We start from the raw sequence: 19665 nt of genomic DNA, 5'->3' as shown, positions 1-19665 counted from the left end.
TGCTTCCTTTACCTAATGAGTTGCAGAGCAATTTCAGTTATGAGATCTTAATTTTATGAGGACTTAATTTTTCAGCCCCTGAGTAATTCTGTTAATTCCAGAATTAAGATTTTTTGACTTACTATTTTATTTGCTTATTAGAAGTACTTTCTAAAATAATGCTTGAAAAAAATTATTAGATGGATTATATTTTCGAGAGACCACCTCCATAGAATTTAGAAAAAGTTCCAAAGTGAATCTTAGAAAGCATAATTACTTACACGTTTTATTATATCATGTATCACATGACTTACTAGAAATTAGCAGGTTAGTATGACTTTATGCTGACATGTATGCAAAGTAAAGTTTTAAGGCATAGTTTAGTGAGGTTTCTGTCACAATATCCAAGTTTTGAGACTGTCTAGAAATAGGGAAGTAGCATTTTGTCTCTGGCTTAATTTTAGTTACAAAATGTCTATACAGTGGAAACATATGATTTTATAAAATAAATATGAACTGTATAGATGTATAGCATGTTAAATAAGAACAAATTGGCCATTTACCAGTAAACAGGTTTTCATATTTATTGGGCATTTTAAACCTAATTAAAATGGTCTCTTATCTAAGTAAACACGTTTATTCATTCATCAAACACTATTAAGCATCTACTCTATGGAAGACATTGGTACAGGCTGTGGGATACTTGTATGAACAAGACAAGGTGCTGGTTCTCATGGCATTTATATTCCTGTGGAGAAACAAGCTATAAATAAGTAAACAAAATAACAATATAATATAATAATAATAATAAATACGGTTACTTGATAGTGATGGAGTGGGGAAAGCTCATTCTAGGCAGAGAAAATCAGGGGTGGATGGAGCTTTTGATGTGTTGAGGAACAGAAGTATGAGGGGCTAGAGACTAGGAAGCAAGAGGGGAAATGATCAAAGATGACAACAGAAGTATGTGACGGCCATATTATAAAGGGACTTGTCCGCCATTTTAAGGAGTTTGAATTTTCTTCTAAGCATCTTTAGTTAGAGGGTTTTGAGCAGGGGAGTGAGATATGATTTACATTTTTAAAAGATCACTCTGGCTGTTCTCTGGAGTACGAATTGTGGGGGAGCAAGAGTAGGAACAGAGATGAGTTTGACTATAAGCGGCTTGGACTAGGAATGGAAGGAAGCAGTGGAAATGAGGAAGTGGATGGATTGGGGCTATACGAGTACTTAGAAGGTAAAGCCAACAGCCTTGCTGCTAGAATAGAAATAGGAGGTGAGGGAAAGAGAAGAATCAAGAATGATTGTAGATTTCTTCAGCTTCATTAGCAGTATGGAGTGTATAGCAGTACACGGGCTGGCCAGCTTTGGCCTGCAGGGCAAATCAGGCCTGTTTCTGTAAATAAAGTTGTATTAGAAAACAGCCTTGCTCATCAGCTTATCTTTTGTCTGTGGGTTCTTTCCCACTACAATGTAACACTTGTGACAGACTAAAGTATTACAGAAAAATGCTGCTGACCCCTGGTCTAAGTTGTCATGATTTTTACGAGGATCAATAAGCCTGAAAAATGAGCACGTGTTTTTGTTGTTGTTGTTTTGTTTTGTTTTGTTTTGCTGGGTGAGAGAGAAATAAGAGTTCTTCTTTAGCTATATTACAGTTGAGATGCCGAGATGCCTCTGAGTTATGTAAGTAGTGGTATTTCCAGGGCAACTGGAAATACAGTTTGAAATTCAGGGAAGAAATAAATTTTAGAGTCATCTATATGAAATAGTATTTACAACAGAGGAATAGATAAATGATCAGCTAGAGAACTGCTATTCAAAGAAAAAAGAAGACCTAGACCCAAATCCCGGGGCATTCCATAGTTAAAGGTTAGTCAGAAGGGAGAAAGCCAACAAAACACTGAGAAAGAGTGACCAGTGAGATTAGAGGGAAACGAGGAGAATGTTGCAAAAGCAAAAAGAAGGCATTTCAAGAAGGGAGGAGCTGCTGACTATCAAGTGTTACTGACAGATTGCTCAGGATGAAGAACTGACCATTAAATTTGGGGATGTGATAGTCATCAATGACTTTGACATAAGCAATTGCAATGAAGTGTTGGGAACAAAAGCTGGTTAGGATAAGTTGTGGAAGAGAATCGGAAATGAGGAAATGGGGAGGGTGATTATAGACAATTATTTAGATACGTTTTGATATAAATGGGAAAAGAGATATGAGACCTTTTTTGAAAGGGCTGTAATGTCAAGAGGAGGTGTTTAAGGTGGGAGGGTTTAAAGTCTGTATAGAGATGAAATAGAAATGGAAATGATCCAGTAAAGTGGGAGAAACTGACGATGAGTGAGAGTACAGTCTGGCATCATGGGAGTGCTGAGGGACTGAGATTCACAGCACAGACAGAGGGGCTTGCTTTGACTAAGGCCCCAGACACTTCCTCCATCGTAACAGGAGAAAGGGTTGAGGAAAGTCGGTTTATTAATCTGATTGCAACTTGGAGTTGTATCTCTTGCATCTGTTTCTTACTGAAGAAAGTGATGTCATGATCAGCTGAGAGTGAGGAAGAGGGTTGACAGAGGTTTAAACTAAGGAAGAAAAAATGAAATTGATTCATTTTGGAGAGTAGGAAAGCATACTATACAGGGCAGTAGGATTGCATTCATTGAAATAATAGAGTCAGAAATTAAATGTTGGCTTATATGTCTTAATGATGTTGTCAGCTGTTTAACCAAAAGTAAATTTTCTAATATTCATTTTATTTCTTTTCAGACCCAGTGAGAATATGCTGATCCGTGTCAATAATGATGGCACTTACTGTGCAAATTGGACTCCAGGGGCTATTGGACTCTACACTATTCATGTTACCATTGATGGCATTGAAATAGGTATTTTTTTTTAAGTTGTAAGAACTAGAATCAAAATCATCTCTCTGTTGTAGTTTGCCCTTTAACTTGTATCATAGACATGGACAGCTTTCATCACTTATTTGGGGCTTCGTTTCCTCTTTTACAATGAGTACTGATTTAGTACATTCATACGGTCTTAAAATTCTGTAATTATGGTGTCGTTATAGCCCTCTTGAGTCCTTCTCTCCGTTCCCTGATGTGACTGGTCAGGTATGATCTCCATGTTGCTGTATAACTGTGCACACCTCATCTCCGCCGCATGGTATATCTGTCTTCCTTTCCTGGCTGTGAGCACAGACCATCTGATTCGTTCATCTTTGGATCTCTCAGCCTAGCTCAGTACTTGAATGAATGAATTTTCTTTATCCACCACTAACTTTGAAACCTATATTACTTTTTCTTTGGACATTAATCTTTTTTTTTCTTTTAATTTATTTTAAAACTATATATATAAAATAGGACAACAGTAGAACGAGAAAACTCTAATAAGTTTATCAATATAAATTTATTTTGATACTCTCTTTCCCGATGCTCCTGAAGAAAAAGGGTTCCTATGATCAGGAAGATTTAGAAAAGCTAGTATTTTGTAGTCAGTCTCATCTTAGACATTCATACAATTTACATGAACATAGTAGGGATTCTGAGAAGTCCTGAATTTAAGAATCTTGTCTTTGTTTAACCTAACATGAGACCCTTGCATCTGGGGAAGAGGGAGACAGGGTAGAGATAAAAGTAATACTCCACTTAAATACCTTTGGGTAACTGGTATATGTAGTTTGTTTTTACAATGAAAGCGAAGAGGTACTTTACATTGATGTAAGTGTATAGAATATACATTAATGTAACTATAGAAAATCAGGTATATCAAATTCATCTATACTACTCCAGAGACCTTTATCCTCAGCCTTTGCTACACACTCCTTTATTTCAGCATATCGGTAAACCCTTTATTTCAGAAGACTGTTATTGGTTCTGAACAAAACATTGTTTTGGGTGAGACAATTCCTAGCAAGTATTAACAATTTACTGATGATTGCAAGATAAAACAGGCAAACAAAATCAAGTAGAATATAAGTAACAACACTCAAGAGGTACAAATTACAGGAATTCCAAAGTGGAAATAGTCACGAATGACTTCATCGTCACTAATAGTGGGATGAGGGAAACTGATACAAAGTAGATTTTAAAAAATCCACTTATATTTGTTTTTTTTTCTAATGAAATTAGAGAAAAGGATTCATACTTACTTGGAATCATCCGTTTTCTTCCCTACCTTTCTATTTCTAAGTCAACTTTCTCCCAAGGTGACCAAACTGTCAGTAGGCTGGGACCTTGCTTGACCACAGGCAAGGACAGATAATAATTCATTAGAATAATTGTGATTATAATAGCTAACATTTATTGAGCACTTAGTAATATATCCAACATTGTTTTATGTGCACTTTATATATTTTAAATCATTTCATTCTCACAACAGCCTAGTGAGGTAGGTGGTATTCCCATTCCCATTTTATAGATGAAAAAATTGAGGCACAGAGAGTCAAATAGTGGCAAATGTGGGAGCAAACAAGACAGACAATCTAATGGGAGAACCCCAGCTTTTAACCACTATGTCGTGCTGCCTGTTATTCATAGAGGTGACTGGTACAGACAAGTGGTACTCTGATGTGATGTTGTGAGCTAATGTTTAATCACATGAGTGTTTCTTTTTTTATTATTGTTTTGGTATGATTTCATATGTTCCAGCTAAAGAATGTGAGCCCCTCTTCTTTTCCTTGAACCCCTAAGACACCCATTTGGAATCCCAGGGCCATTTCTCAAATATTTCTTTTTTTAGCTGTAAATGTCAATTCTCTTAAAAGGGCAGAATTCAGATATTTGTGTTAGTTGTTTCAAATCACTTGTGAATGGGTTAGGTTTAAGGCTCTTGTATTCTCAAATGTTACAGTTCCCTTCCTTTTCTTACAGATGCTGGCCTAGAAGTGAAAGTAAAGGACCCACCCAAAGGGATGATACCACCGGGAACTCAGCTGGTCAAACCAAAGACTGAACCTCAACCAAACAAGGTTAGGGGAGGATGAAATCAGAGCCCTAATCTGTCAAAAATTTATAAATTTTCTTCATTGATGCTTCAAGGTGGCCATCAAACATCTGATATTGTACTTGGTTTCAGTATTTGAATTCTAAAGATCCCTAAGTAAATTTGAAGAGAAGTTCATGGAAATTCTAATCATTTCAAAATTGTAGGACCTGTACTTTTTGGCTTTTTTGTGTAATGCTGTAGTAATTTATAGGCCTTGTGTACTTTCTATTATTGATAATTTACAACTAACAGAGACTACTGAAGTGTATAAAGTCTGCAAGGTTAAAGTATCCTGTGCTGCTAAGAATAATTTCCTCAGCGTAAGTAGAGGAATTTCGGTAAACTACTTATTAAAAAGGAATATATATTATGCCTTTCTAAAAAGAAAAAAAAAATAGCTCTTTTCTCCTTTTTATCATATCTTCAAAATTATAAATATATATTAATTTATAATTTTTTTCAGTAATGCACATTTTAATACTTATAAAAGTTCTGTTGTTATAAATAAACCACGGAAAAGTAGTTACAAAAAATTATGGAAACTTTCTCGGAGTTAATAATACTTTCAAATTTGTTTAATTGTATCTCTTGTTACTTTATAAGATCTGTGTTCCATGATTTTCCCTGTCTGTCTTTGCCTTTCTCAGGTTCGAAAATTTGTGGCCAAGGACAGTGCAGGGCTCCGTATCCGAAGCCACCCTTCCCTTCAGAGTGAGCAGATAGGCGTTGTGAAAGTCAATGGAACCATCACTTTTATAGATGAGGTAATTTTTAAAGAAACACCTGGGAATAAATTTTGGACGGAACGTTGTTGTATTGTTTGCACAATAATGTTACTAAATTTTCTATTAGAATATATTTTAAGCAGTTTGGGCAGTGTTTGGAAAATTGTTTGGCAAAATGTGTTCGTTGTGTTTCAGACATTTCATTTACTTTTCTTTATCAATAAAAAAGTAACTAAAATTATATTTTTAACATGAAAGGAACTCAGTTAACGTAGTAGTCAGAACCTGTACAAGTACAGAGTGAAAATAGGTACAGTGTTTCTTGAATTTTCTGTTTGTTTTTAAATGTGTTTACTATATTGCTTTAACGTGGATAGTATATTGTTCTAATAATACAACCAAGTAACTTCTGATTATTAAAATCTAAATTGAGGGGAAGGAAAACTTGTGTTCTTTTGGGAACCATCCGATTTTATGTTTATACTGTCTTAAAGTGTGTTTTCTTTGAGCTTTTACTCCTAAGTGGTACTGTTTTTACAATCTCACCATGTGAATTATCATATTGCTTGGCCTACCTTGCTGCTTTTTTCCTTAACGATTCTCTCTTACTTACATTCTGTAGAAAACTAGATGCTTCATCTCCATGTGCACCATTATTTACTAGCTTTGTAGTCTTCCAGCCTTTGCTAGCCTCATAGGAGGTACAGGAGGGCATGGTTGTTTTTGTTGCTTATTTCCCATAGATCCACAATGATGATGGTGTATGGCTGAGACTGAATGATGAGACAATAAAGAAGTATGTTCCTAACATGAATGGTTACACTGAAGCCTGGTGCCTCTCTTTTAATCAGCATCTTGGCAAGAGTCTTCTGGTCCCTGTTGACGTAAGTAACAGGAGGTTTTCAAAAGCATTATAGGAACACTCTGTCCTCATCACAGGGCTTTCTTTAATTAAGGCTTCTCAGTTCTGAGGTAAACCACAACTACATAGCTTTTACTTTAAAGTGCTTGAATTCTTGAGCACTTCTGTGTAATGAAGTTTGGCAAGGTTAAGGATCTCAATACTTATTATGATCCATCATAGACAGAAAGTAGTAAATTAAAACTAGGTCAACTGAGTTCCTTTCAAAGAGGTAAGGAATGAGAGTGGTTGCATATTTGTTTTCCTTTTTCAGTCACTATTTGGAATGAATTCCATGCTAAAATTTGTGAATTCAGTATTATCATACATTGAAAAACATGTATAACATATTTGTTTTTTATGTTTGTATTTTGTAACTAATTCTCTGTGTTGTGTGTAAGCTTGAATCTTTTCTTTTGTGACTTGTAATACTATTGTATTAAAATAAGATGAATTTTTAAACTTTTGTTGCTGTAGTGTTCTAGTTGAAGCTAAATCCTCCTGTCTGAGAGAATTCATTGATCCTCTTTGACAAATGCAGTGGAATCCTTAGAGCCAGTGTTCACAAGATGGCTACAGTCACTAAATCTGATAGTAAACCCACACTCTTTTTATAATTTAAACAGAAAACTATATAATTTTTCATTTTTGTCATCACTCCTTATGACACTGGTAATAAATAACACTTAACTTAAAATTTTCTTTTAAGAAACCTTAGTATTTTAAACAGCTGAATTTCTTAAAAATCAGTGCATAAAGTTAGCTTATTTACATCAAACAATTCAATATGTTATTTTTCTCCTTGACAATCCAGAATAATGTTCTCCAAAGGGGTGGTTATATAAGATGATTCTTTGGGAAAGGAAGTAGGGAACTTCTATTTATATTTCTTGATCTCATTCTTTTTTATATTCTTTTGTATATGTTTTATAATAGTACAGTGGGGAGAGATATACCCATATATATTTTTTACTAATGTGTAATGAAAAAGTTTGGAGAGTGTTGGCCTACTACTGCTTTACTGAAATTAAGCTAATGACAAATCTATAATTAAAATGTAAAATTTTAAATAAACCAGATCTTAAATTTTCCTCAGATTTGTATCTGTAGGTAAAAATGAAAAGGAAATTGACCCTGTAGAAAAGAAGTACTACTCTGGAAGAGAGATAATAATTATCTATTGTATGTGGCTAAAACGTTGGCCTTAAATGGTTTGAGACCATTTTTCAATTATAGTAACCAAATATTCCTCAGGATTATGAAAATTATATTTTTAAAGGACATAACCTTAATAGCCATTTTATTTCTTTTGTTTACAGTTTATTTTTGAAATTCTCACCAATTTATACTTTTGTATATTTTAAGTTCTTAGTAAGGCATTATATTATCTTTACTACCTCACCCATTCCAAATTTTTTTTTTCTAATTCCTTTGTTTGTTCGTTTGAGGAGATGCTTTTGAGGGAGGAAGTTAGACAGATGAACAAAAGTAGAAAGGAAGAGCAAGAAGTGCTGTGTGTTGAAGTTCTAAGTCCCATGCTTTTATTTTGGAAACTTGGTGCTGTTATTTGATGCTTTTACACCCCATCTAAGAGCCAGTTTGTAGTAGACTGTCTTCTCGAGGCGAGAGAAGGGCAGTAACAAAGGTAGGAGGGAAAGCTAAAAAGAGTGAACCATATAGATACTTGTTGATGGGTTTGCACCAGAATGTGAATGAGGAGGTTGTCAGTGACTTACCTGAAAAATCTAGATGCAGAATATTAGAGAGAGAAAGTAAAATGAAGTAAGTGACTTTTGGTATTTTCTAGCCTTTCTTTATGTTTAAGAATGACATGAGTTCTATTTTAATGTAAATAACTGAGTGGTGTCATTAAGAACACTGAGGTTTTTCTGGTTCCTTTACTTTAAGGATGGTAGTGACTTGAGGTTTTTATAAATTAAAGGAAAGACAACAGTAGAAAAAGGGTAAATTACAGATGTAGATTAAAGAAATCAAAAAAATCTGAGGTCTTAAAAGGAGGAGAAAATGGATCTATGGCCATATTTGAAGAGTGGTTTCTGTGAAGGAGGAAGGGTTATGTATGGCAGTAAATAAGTTTTTAGGGATGGAGGGAGGAAGGGAAGAGGTTGAAGGAGACCATGATATTTCCATAAAATAGAAGAGAGGAAAGCCATCAGCTGAGATTGAAACAAATTAGTTAAATTAGAGGGTTTAGAAATGTCGTAAAAATTTGGAATAATACATACTGAAATAGAAGAGGGATCTGATGTACAACGACTTGTTTGGGGATTATTGAGCCACTAACTACTCAGTGAGGCCATTGGATGGATCCGTAATGGAAAAGCAGTTGAGATCACCAGCTGGGATCCGGTCTAAGTTAGAATGTGAAAGGACAAATGCTGGGCCCAAGGGACTTGGAGGACTTAATAAAATCCTGTAACAAATAGTGAGTGCACTGTAGTTAAACAGCTGGAAGGATATAGGCAGTTTGTGTGATAAAGTAGAATGTTTGAATTTGATTTCATAGTAAGAGCTTTTTATTGAATGGCGTGGCTCATTAATATGAAAGGGTAGCTGAAGTATAGTTGAAGTAACAGCCATTAGAACTGCCCAAGTCTAAGAACTAAAAGGCCAGGCAGTTCCCTGACTATCTACATGGACAGGAAGAAATAGTTGGAAGACGTTCCCATTAGATACACAATATAAAGTCATGGGACGAATGGGGATAGTTTGATGTTGCATCAGGGAGAAGCATAGAGCAGTTTGGGTATAAAAAGAGAACAAGGATTTATATTTTATGTGGTGACTTAATGACAGCGGATATGGTGTAGCAAAATTAGCTAGTCTATGGCTCCAAACAGATCTGATGTAAAGTTGCTTCAATACCATGTTAGATGAGTACCCACACAGAGTCAGAACCTGGCATAGGTACCCTGTTTCTCCGAAGATAAGACCTAGTCTGACAATCAGCTCTAATGCGTCTTTTGGAGCAAAAATTAATAGAAGATCTGGTATTGTATTGTATTGTATTGTATTATATTATATTATATTATATTATATTATATTATATTATATTATATTATATTATATTATACCTGGTCTTATATTATAGTAAAATAAGACCGGCTCTTCTATTAATTTTTGCTCCAAAAGACGCATTAGATCTGATTGTTCGGCTAGGTCTTATTTTTGGGGAAACACTGTAAGAACAGGCTAATTTTCCAAGGTTTTGTCTATAGGGACAGGGGCTGGCTGTTTCTACTCTCAGTAAGTTTTTAATGAGTACCGTACTCTGGAGGGCTAAACAAGATCGGACATACAGGGAACAATGATATTCTATAATGGGAATAATAATTCCATCTTATCCCCTAAAGGAACTAATACAGCTAAATAAATGCTCTTGCTACTTCTTCCTTTGCATCTCTTACTACATTTCGTACTGGAAAAAACACTACAAATATTCTCCCTTTTACTTCAGTCCTTTGTGAATAAATCAACTAAATAAAGAAAATGAAGTCTGGGAAATTTGAAATAAAATTAGAAATAACCAAGGATTAATGCCGCTAACTTAAGAAGCACAAGTACCAAAAAGTTGCCTTCATATATTTTTACATCTACCTCTTCAACCTTTTCAAGTTAAGACAATTTTACATTCACATCAGTGTGTGTACCTTATTTCTATCCTGACTCAAGTCAACTGTTGGGAAGAGTGGGGGTGGGGGTTGGAAGTGTAAACTCTGACTAAATATTTGATGAACTACGTAAAAAATATTTCCATAAATTTTATTTAGAATAAATTTTAAAGTGATTTTTGTTGCACTATCTTGTTTATTTATTCATATTATAGAACTCTTGTTTTCACTGTAAATATGTATTTAGCTAAATTTTGGCCTGCAGAGCGAGCAATAGTTCCATTAAATATCATTACTAAGAAATAATGACATCCCAACTTAATATCAAATGGGACTTTAACTCTCTTTTGGCACGTTAGTAATGCTCTAGTGTAGAGATTAAATAGAATTAGACATTCATATTACGACTGTATTTTTAAAAATATTTTTTAAATTAATGGGAAGAATAGGGATAAATATGCAGGATGCAATTCCTTTTTTGTTAGGTGCTCATGGTCTAGTAGAACTTATTGCCCTTTTTAGAACACTGTGTTCAATTTTACGTCTTGCAATCTGTATGTTGTTTCATTTATCTAGAATGCTTTTGCTTCCATTTTTTTCCCTAATTTTTCTCATATTTTCCTGGTTGACCACATTCAAAAACTTCTCATGACGCTTTTCTCATCTGTACTTCCCAGTAATGCTGTAGCTATATAATTGTTCATGTAACAAATGTTTATTGAGTCCTTATTCTGTACCTAATACTAAGCTGGGAAGTAGATATTGGGTGGAGAGACAGAGAGGAGGGATACAAAATAAATAAGATGGAGTGCAGTTCTTGCTCTTGAGGTACTCACTATATAATGTGATAGACATACTATTAATATATTCAAATAATTAAGTTGCATTGTTATAAGTTGTAAAATGGCTTCACTCAGGAGGTGACGTTTGAGGAGGTCTTGAAGAAAAGTTGCAGGGAAAAAGGGAAGGACTCTTTTCTGTTTTTTTTTTATTTTTAATTAAAGTTTATTGGGGTGACATTTTTAGTAAAGTTACATAGATTGCAGGTGTACAACTCAGTAACACATCATCTATATATCACATTGTGTATGTTCACTACCCAGAGTCAGTTCTCTTTCTATCTCCATATATTTGATGGGAATGAATTTCTAAATAGAGTATTAACTGTCACAAGTTATGGGACTGATAAATAGTTGATATGAATGAAACAAAGAATTGGGAATAAAATGCATGTAAGTACTGGGGCAATTAGGTTTTTCTCTCCCTTCTCAGGTAGCACTTTGTCTGTAAAAATTGAAAAGGCTTATTTCTTTCTCCAACTACCCATAATGTTTAGTTGTTTTTCTTGCCTTCAGCCAATTTGTATTTAAATACCTCTTATTTCTGTTGTTAAGCTCCTTAAGGGTAAGGACTCATTAAGGATCCCTTTTTACTCATATTTGTTTCTTCTGAAGTGTTAAGTATTACTTTTTGCATACAGTAGGCTTTCACATTTGTCGAATACTAAATTTTAATTCCTGGCATTTGGTATGATTATGCTTCTTAAAATAATTCCTAGCACATATATATATGCTCCTTAGCTTAATTCTGTCACTTAATTCTGTGTTACCCTGTGAATTTAAGTATTTTATCATTCTCATTTTTCTAATGACAAAAGATAGCTACTCTCCCAAGATCACAAGTAGAAACGGTTCTGGAATTCCAGTTGATGTGATTAAAGCCCATGCTTTTATGTTTAGTCTGCTTTAGTCTAATGGAGAGATAAGGATTAATAAAGTTATAAAGGAATAAATATACCTATAAAAATCCTATTACTTTGCCTAAAGCTCCCAAATTAAATAAATATGAGTATTCGTAGCCTTAATGGTTGAATGAGTATGAATACCATGATATATGTTAAAGGTGACATGAGTCAGCCTGAGACGGCATACCTGGGGAATGTTGATTGAAAATTAAAATTCTAAAGATTTGGAAACTACAGAATGTAAGCTAGAAGGATATTTCATATATCAGGGAAAAATACAAGTAAAAAAGAAAATTAGTTATGCACATGACATGAGAGACATTTGACTGCCTAGAATAGATCTTAAAGTTTTTTAAAACAAGTTTACGTCTAGAATAGGAGATATCAGTGATTTGAAACTTAGAGGCACCATTCTGTGGATACTTTATCAAAAATGAGTTCTTCAACATTGTGAAGGAGGTTAAATAGTAGAGAAAGTTTCTATCAAGGAAAGTAGATAGCACCTCATTTGAAGTGTTTGTCAGATTATCTTTATAATGCCCATATTGTCTGAATTCTTGCAGAAGCAACTTGGGTTTCCGAACATCTCAATACATCTATACAAACCACTTCTCACCTACTTAGGCTGATTGGTGTTCACATATAGAAAATAGGTTGATTTTTCTGAATTTTGAGAGATCCCGAAGATTTGAAGGAGATGAAGGAGAAATATAATTTGGCAGTCTCTTACAGTATTACCCAGGGTAATTGGTAACATTAGAAAGTGTTTTCCTGCATTTTATGTCCAGTTTCATTCTTTTGAAATATCTACTGATGCCTGGTAGTCAACAGCTTCAACATGCCCCAAATTTCTTGGTTTTGTTAACAAGTGTGTGTGTGTGTGTGTGTGTGTGTGTGTGTAGACATAACCTGTTTTTGAATCCTAGTAATTACTAATATTTACTTAATACACCGTTTGAAAACGTGCTGTCCAAATGGTTGTCAAAAGCTTCATTTCACACTTGAGCTTGCTGTTTAAGTTTCCTAATCAGAATGAGATTTAGGCAATTAAAATAACATTGTAATGGTTTGTATACTCATATATGCTGTGTTTAATTTTCCAGGATATTTTGCCTTTTTCACATTAAAAATGGCAATTCTAAACTCTGTGCTTATCTAGCACAGTGGAAGAATTAGCATTGTTTTTTTTACATGAGCTTTTGGCATCTTTGGTCATGTATTTTCACCATGAAAATTATTCACTTATTTACTCTCTTCTGTGCCTTGAAAGATTATCAGCTTAGAGTTGCAATTTGATGTTCATTAGTTTAGTTAGGTTTTTAATATGCTTTAATTCCTAATTTTCTTGCCAGAATATTTTTGCCTTTAAAATAATCTTTTAGAATAAAATGATTTAGATTTTTGTAAATATGTCTGTATGTGTGTGTGTATATACACAAATACGTATACATATAGTGGTGTTCATATTAATCTGTGAAATTATACAATATGAAAGCTAATTTATATATTTTAATAGTGAGAAATTAAGACTTTGGAGAAATTAGTATTTTTATGCATGTTCATATCTTTAACTTAACTTTCCTAAATTTTCAAAAGAAAACTGTAAGTCTGTTTTTAAACTCCAGCTTCCTATTTGGTACATTTTTTTTTCATTCCTGATCAATATAATTTTATTAGGTTACCACATTTTGAAAATAATCTTATAGTAAATCAGTGCAGACTAAGAATTTTCTGTAAATTCAAAACAAAAGTCAAAAAGTGTCAAATTTGATATAATTAACATGTACAAATGGATTTAATTGCAATATATTACCATGGTTAGCAGTTGCATCACTTTAAAGTATGCTTGTACATGTTAACTAGTACGCAGACTTTGAAAGCATTTAAGTTTACACATTGAAATAAAAGAGAAGTACAAGCTTCAAATATTGTCAGTCAGTACATTGCTTCCTTATCATTAACTTCATCTGCATTTTTATTCACATTGCTTTTAGTAAAAAAAATTAAGCTAAAGAATAGAAAATGATTTGAAAAATCTTGATATTGTTTTATGTGAAAGATCTGCACCACCATTTTCTGTGGAGAAAAACCATTGGGCAAATATTTCACAAATTCTTACATGCATTGATAAACCAGTAAGGATATATTTTTCTTCAAAAAAGCATTTCAAAATGCTTTGCAACATGTTTCCACTTTACCTAAAGAGAAAGGACCCTACTCTCTATCCATTTTCAAGTGTGGAGGGAGGTTTAGTTTGGGGTTTTGTTTTGTTTTACATTTAGTTGTAGGCATATTATTGGAAACTCATTTTTTCTGGCTCTTAAATTTATGAATTAGTCTATATGTATGTATATGGGTGTGTGTCTACACCTATATACATATATACATAAGTAAACTACAGAACTAGCGAATATTAAAATAATTGTCATCTAAAATGGCTTATAATTGGTTGGAAATTGTGTTGTTTCCTTTGTGTTGAAGTCTTGAATGATGACAGAATCTATTAACAATTTGAATATCCTCTTTTTTGTCCATAATAACCATTTATCACATGAGCAGTAAATTATATAATTGCTACTTACTAGAAAGATTTTAATTTCAGATTAAATAAATATATTCAATAGCATGATATATCTGTGTAGAATGTGTATCATTTAAATTTTCATTATAACAGTTTTGTGAAAGTGTTGATTTTGGGGGGAACATGCTACTGTGGATTGGTTGTTATTAACAAAATATTTTTAGACTTTAACATGTGATTAAATGCTCTGTGCATTTCCTAAACTTTGAAATGGAGAAAGCTAGGCCTGTCTTTTGATAAAAGATTCAGATTGTATGTTTTTCTGTATGTTTTCTAAACATATTGCTAACAGCTCTTGGTAACATTTTCAAATGATTTTTTTTTCCATTTATAGAACAGAGGGAAATTGAAAAATGACTTAGATTTTTTTTCTTTTACTTTCTTCTTTTTTTCTTTTTGTACTTTAAAAAGTGATAACTAGTTCACTTATGCTACATGCCATTATTATTCATGATAATAGTTGAGCTATCTATACAATCTATATTATTCACATTTTCTTTATAAAAGTACAGACTATTTTCTGTCATAAAACAATTCTGGGTTGTGTTAGAACAGATACGTTGTTAAAGGAGTTTTAAGGTTTCCTTCTTGCATTGACTGTCTTAAGCCTTAAATCAATGTCTGGTTCTTAATTTTAGCAAATGGCATGACACACTATATCCATGGAGAGCTTTTGGCAAAAACTCTTTTATCAGAATTTCCTTGATGTGTGCTTTACTCAGGTGGCTTCAGTTTCCCTTTAGTAAAATAATATTTCAGTGCTGGTGCTAGAGTACAGAACTATGTTGTTACTATGAACGCATCTTCTGCAGCTGATACCTGTTCCCTTTCTTTGTTGATATTTTTCTTTCTTAAACTTTGTCGCTCAGAATATCTTTAATGCTAGCCAAGGAGTCAGGGATTTGGACGTATTTTCATGGACTTCCAAAGCTTTTTTTCCCCAGGTGAGTTAACTGTAAGGAACATACATTATTCAGGTATTTTAGCATGTATAACAGATTTACATTATATCCTTTGAAGCCTTTGCTTTAGATTAATATTTTTTTTACCCCAAAAGATCTATACAAAGAGCTGCAGTTGAGTTTCCCCTGTAATCAATCCTTTTCTGTCTACTTCTGCCAAAGAATGTATTATTACTTAAGTTAAACTTTTATGTGACTTCAAATTTAATATGTTTAATTTTATGATTATCTTCTCCAACAATTATATCCAAGTCCAGCCTTTTCAGAACTAAGCTTATTTAGATGGGAGAGTCCCAACCCTATGGCACTTCTTTGTTTTCCTATTTTTTCACAATACCCTTTTGAGTGTTCATCTGAGAATGGGGAGGGAATATATAGAGAAAAAAATAACATTGCAGTTCATCACTTTTATATGCTGGTGCCAGATCTTACATTCCTGTATTGAATAAAACATATATTCTAGGGTTACTTGAGAATGAAAGACACAGTTGTGATTTTATGTCCATTAGATCTTTCTATACTATTTAGTATAAAAAATTGGATAGACTTTGTTTTATATTTATTATATAGTTTATTTAACTATTTAATAAAATATTAAATATTTTAATAAAAGTTTTCATACATTGCCTTTCAGTGAATAACTTGCAATTATTAGTTTTTGCCAAGACTTATCTCTCGATGTTACCCTAAATGATCAAAAGTTGGAAATACTGTTATACTTAGTTAAATGCTCTAGTTGTAGCATTAAAAACCAGTGAGATTATTTTTTTGCTAAATCTATTAATATTTGCTTGTGATTTTTGATGTCATACCGTGTAACTTTTTTAAAAAATCAGTTGCAGTAAGGACTAACTTGCCTCTTCCAACTATGAAATAGCATGATATATTTACTAAAATTGATTATTGACACGTAGACATTTTACAATATTTACTGAAACTCTTGTGAGTATAGTAGCACAATTTAAATAAAGTTCAAACCTTACTCTCCATTTTTATTTTGAGTGTTCTTTGTATTCATGTAGTTGTGTATATATATAAGTTTTTACAGGTATACATGCGTGGGTATAAAAAATGGGTATTTTAAGGTTATTTTAGATTGTAAATCAAGTCTGAATTTTCCAATTATTTAAAATTCTCATTAATATTAAATTGCTGATATATACCTAAAGAATTTTAGATAATATGGTATGATGATTGCAGTAAACGTAAATAAATATTGTCCGTAGTATATATTTGTATAAATAAAAATTGGTTATTGAGTACCATGATGAAATTTACAATATATTATGTGAAGGTTAATAGTGGCTCTAAAATTTTCCGTGACCAACCATATATTGAATTAGAGTCACAGATACAGAGAATTCTTGAATCCACGTTTTCTTAACATCAGGATTTTATTTTGAATTTTCTGCTATGTAATGGACATGTTTACATACCCCTTAATATGAGATTATTTATAGGGACAGAACTATTTAATAATATTTTATCTTGCATAACATGTTAGTGGTTTTTCATTTTTTATTCTAACATTACTAAATATTAATTTTAATCTAATATTTGAGTACATTCCATTATGATCATCTTTTACTTTATTTGAATGTAAAACAATTTGTAGAGTGTATATGACTGTATTTAAAAGTGGAGGTTAAGTTGGTTTTAAAGGACTCATGATGACAATGGAAGAAGCCCCAGTGTGGAACTTTCATTTACATTTACTTGGGAGGAAGAGCAAATAGGTTATTTTTTTCCCCATTGCATTCACATAGGAAACAACTTCATCACAGCATTAAGATTCAACAGAAAATTTAGGGCACATTCTTTTCTTTCATTTTAGAAGTAACTTTTATATCCAAACGTATTATATTTACATAAAAATTCATCTTTAATGGTAATCTCTCCTCGCTACTAGAAGTATAATCATCTTTTTCTAATAGCATTAATATTTATCATTGTTTAGTAATGGCCTAGGAAATGTAGCAAGACATTTTTATTTGTCCTATATTAAGAAAGCAGGAGTTGTTAAAATCTTATAAACATTCTTACTTCTTTCATAACTAGTAAATATTAAGATGTAGCAGTATTTTATGCCCATTTTTTTCATCATTGTTATCTCTGTTAATAGTTAAGTCTCCAGAGTCTTCACACCTATTATCTCTATTTATATGTAATTGTTACAGACATAAGTAGAAGGTAATGAAGATTTTGGCTTTTTAACCCATATCAACATACAGTAATACAGTACTAATGATTCAAAATTACTCAGTTGTGGTTCACATAGGAAATTATTTTTGTTTCTCCTACTGTTAAATATTTCATTAAAAGACGAAAGAAAAATCAAGTACTACTGTATTTCTCAAATTGTGGTGGGCAAAAGCCTGGGGTTCAGTTGCTCTCCTGCTATAGTTTCTTCTCCTCAACTTTATTTAAATTATTATTCAGCATTGAAAAACTGAATGATTCTTTAATGACAGTGGTGACTAACTCTTTGGTTATCTTTGGAAATGTATTTTCTTTTTTAATTGACTGTATTATGGAATTGTAAAAGATGTTACTAGGAATATGTTGGAAGTGATAATAGATTGTATTTTGTTTATTTATTTTTTTCCTATTCAAATTTTCAGGAACCTAAAACTAATACTGATGACTTTTTCAAAGACATGAACTCCTGCTGCCCACAGGAAGCAACAATGCAAGAACAAGAGATGCCGTTCTTGCGAGGAGGGCCAGGCATGTACAAGGTAGTGAAGACGGGACCTTCCGGCCACAACATCAGAAGCTGCCCTAACCTTAGAGGTATCCCCATTGGAATGTTAGTTCTGGGAAACAAAGTCAAAGCAGTGGGAGAGGTATGGATTCTTGTAGCTTCATGACTTCTAAGATACTCATTTTTATATAATACTACCAAATATACTATCTCTTTCTTCCAAAGGTTGCCATTTCCATCCCAGGTTTTTAAATGTTCACGTTCTTTATTTGTATTGAAAATACTAATGTAATTTTTCTGTGCTTCTTGTGTACTAATTTTATTCTCATAATTATCCTCATGAAAATAATACATTAACAAAATGATGTGGAGGTTAAGTTGGTTTAAAATGATGTGTGTTGTATATATAAATGTTTGGTATTTGCATATATCTTTTTATTATTGCAAATGTACTACACTGTAATGGACTAACAGCAGTTTAAAATATTTGCTATGGATTGGTATGGAGATGTAATGTATACAAAGGGTTTCCTTTTTGTTTGTTCCCATTCATGAGTCTCACTGAAGTCCTGAGCAAATAAAATTACTCTTTTGTCAACTGTGGCATTTGCCTCAGCTGATGAGCTTGAAGATGTAGTGTGTCATGCTATTTCTCAGTGTCAGGGTCATTTTCAAGTTGCATTATAGGCACTACCAAACTAAACAATAGAGTATGCTGTGCTGTGACATTTTAGGTGAAAAAAAAAAAAAAAAAAAGCCATGTGTTTTGGGGTAATGTTTAAAATTATTTAGGAATTATCTGTGCCTTAAAAATTATTATTTTAACTGAGGTCATAAAGAAGCAGTATTTTACAGAACTTTTTATTGATTTCTGTCTTACCTCAGGCTGTGGTCTTAATTTCAGAAACTTAATTTCATGGTAGATATTTATTGGAATAATTGCACTAATCAAACTCTTAAACATTTTGCTCATTTTCAGCCTGAATGCCCTAAAAGAATCAAGCCAATCAATCATGCTTTTTGTTATGTACTAGGTAACCAATTCTGAAGGGACATGGGTGCAGCTGGATAAGAACAGCATGGTAGAGTTCTGTGAGAGTGATGAAGGAGAGGCATGGTCCTTAGCTAGAGACAGAGGCGGAAACCAGTACCTCCGACATGAAGATGGCAAGTTGGCTTAAATTTGTGATTTATTCCCATTAACCTTTGAAATGCAGAAATTTAAAATGTATTTCTTTTTTTTGTAAAGAGCTTTCTGTGTTTTTATTTTTTAAGCAAAAGCAAAACTAAGGGTTAAAAAAAATCTTGTAATTGCTAAAATTTGTGAAATATATAGGTACTAAATGAATGCACATCAAAGAAGAGAATTAAAAGAAAATGTAGGACATATGAATCCATCTTTGTAAAACATGCTTTTTATTTCATTACTATGATTTGCATTATCATTTTTCTG

At 32.8% G+C, this 19665-nt stretch overlaps 1 protein-coding gene across 15 annotated transcripts in view; it reads left to right on the top strand.

Annotated features, from left to right (window-relative positions):
- MYCBP2 (MYC binding protein 2) overlaps positions 1-19665 on the top strand; it is a 240014-nt gene that overhangs the window by 155252 nt on the left and 65097 nt on the right. For 11 of the 15 annotated variants that reach the window (XM_074329406.1, XM_074329401.1, XM_074329409.1 and 8 more), the window contains 7 exons: positions 2744-2859; positions 4849-4946; positions 5611-5727; positions 6432-6572; positions 15416-15490; positions 18130-18354; positions 19247-19379. In XM_074329406.1, the coding sequence (XP_074185507.1) occupies positions 2744-2859; positions 4849-4946; positions 5611-5727; positions 6432-6572; positions 15416-15490; positions 18130-18354; positions 19247-19379 (905 nt within the window). The remainder of the gene's footprint in view (positions 1-2743; positions 2860-4848; positions 4947-5610; positions 5728-6431; positions 6573-15415; positions 15491-18129; positions 18355-19246; positions 19380-19665) is intronic. The other 4 variants (XM_019738128.2, XM_074329404.1, XM_074329408.1 and 1 more) reach the window with 3 other exon arrangements.

Source organism: Rhinolophus sinicus, linkage group LG04, assembly GCF_036562045.2.
Source record: "Rhinolophus sinicus isolate RSC01 linkage group LG04, ASM3656204v1, whole genome shotgun sequence".
Classification (NCBI taxonomy): Eukaryota; Metazoa; Chordata; class Mammalia; order Chiroptera; family Rhinolophidae; genus Rhinolophus; species Rhinolophus sinicus.
The sequence above is the reverse complement of the archived record's forward strand: the minus strand, read 5'-3'. Positions and strand labels throughout refer to the sequence as shown.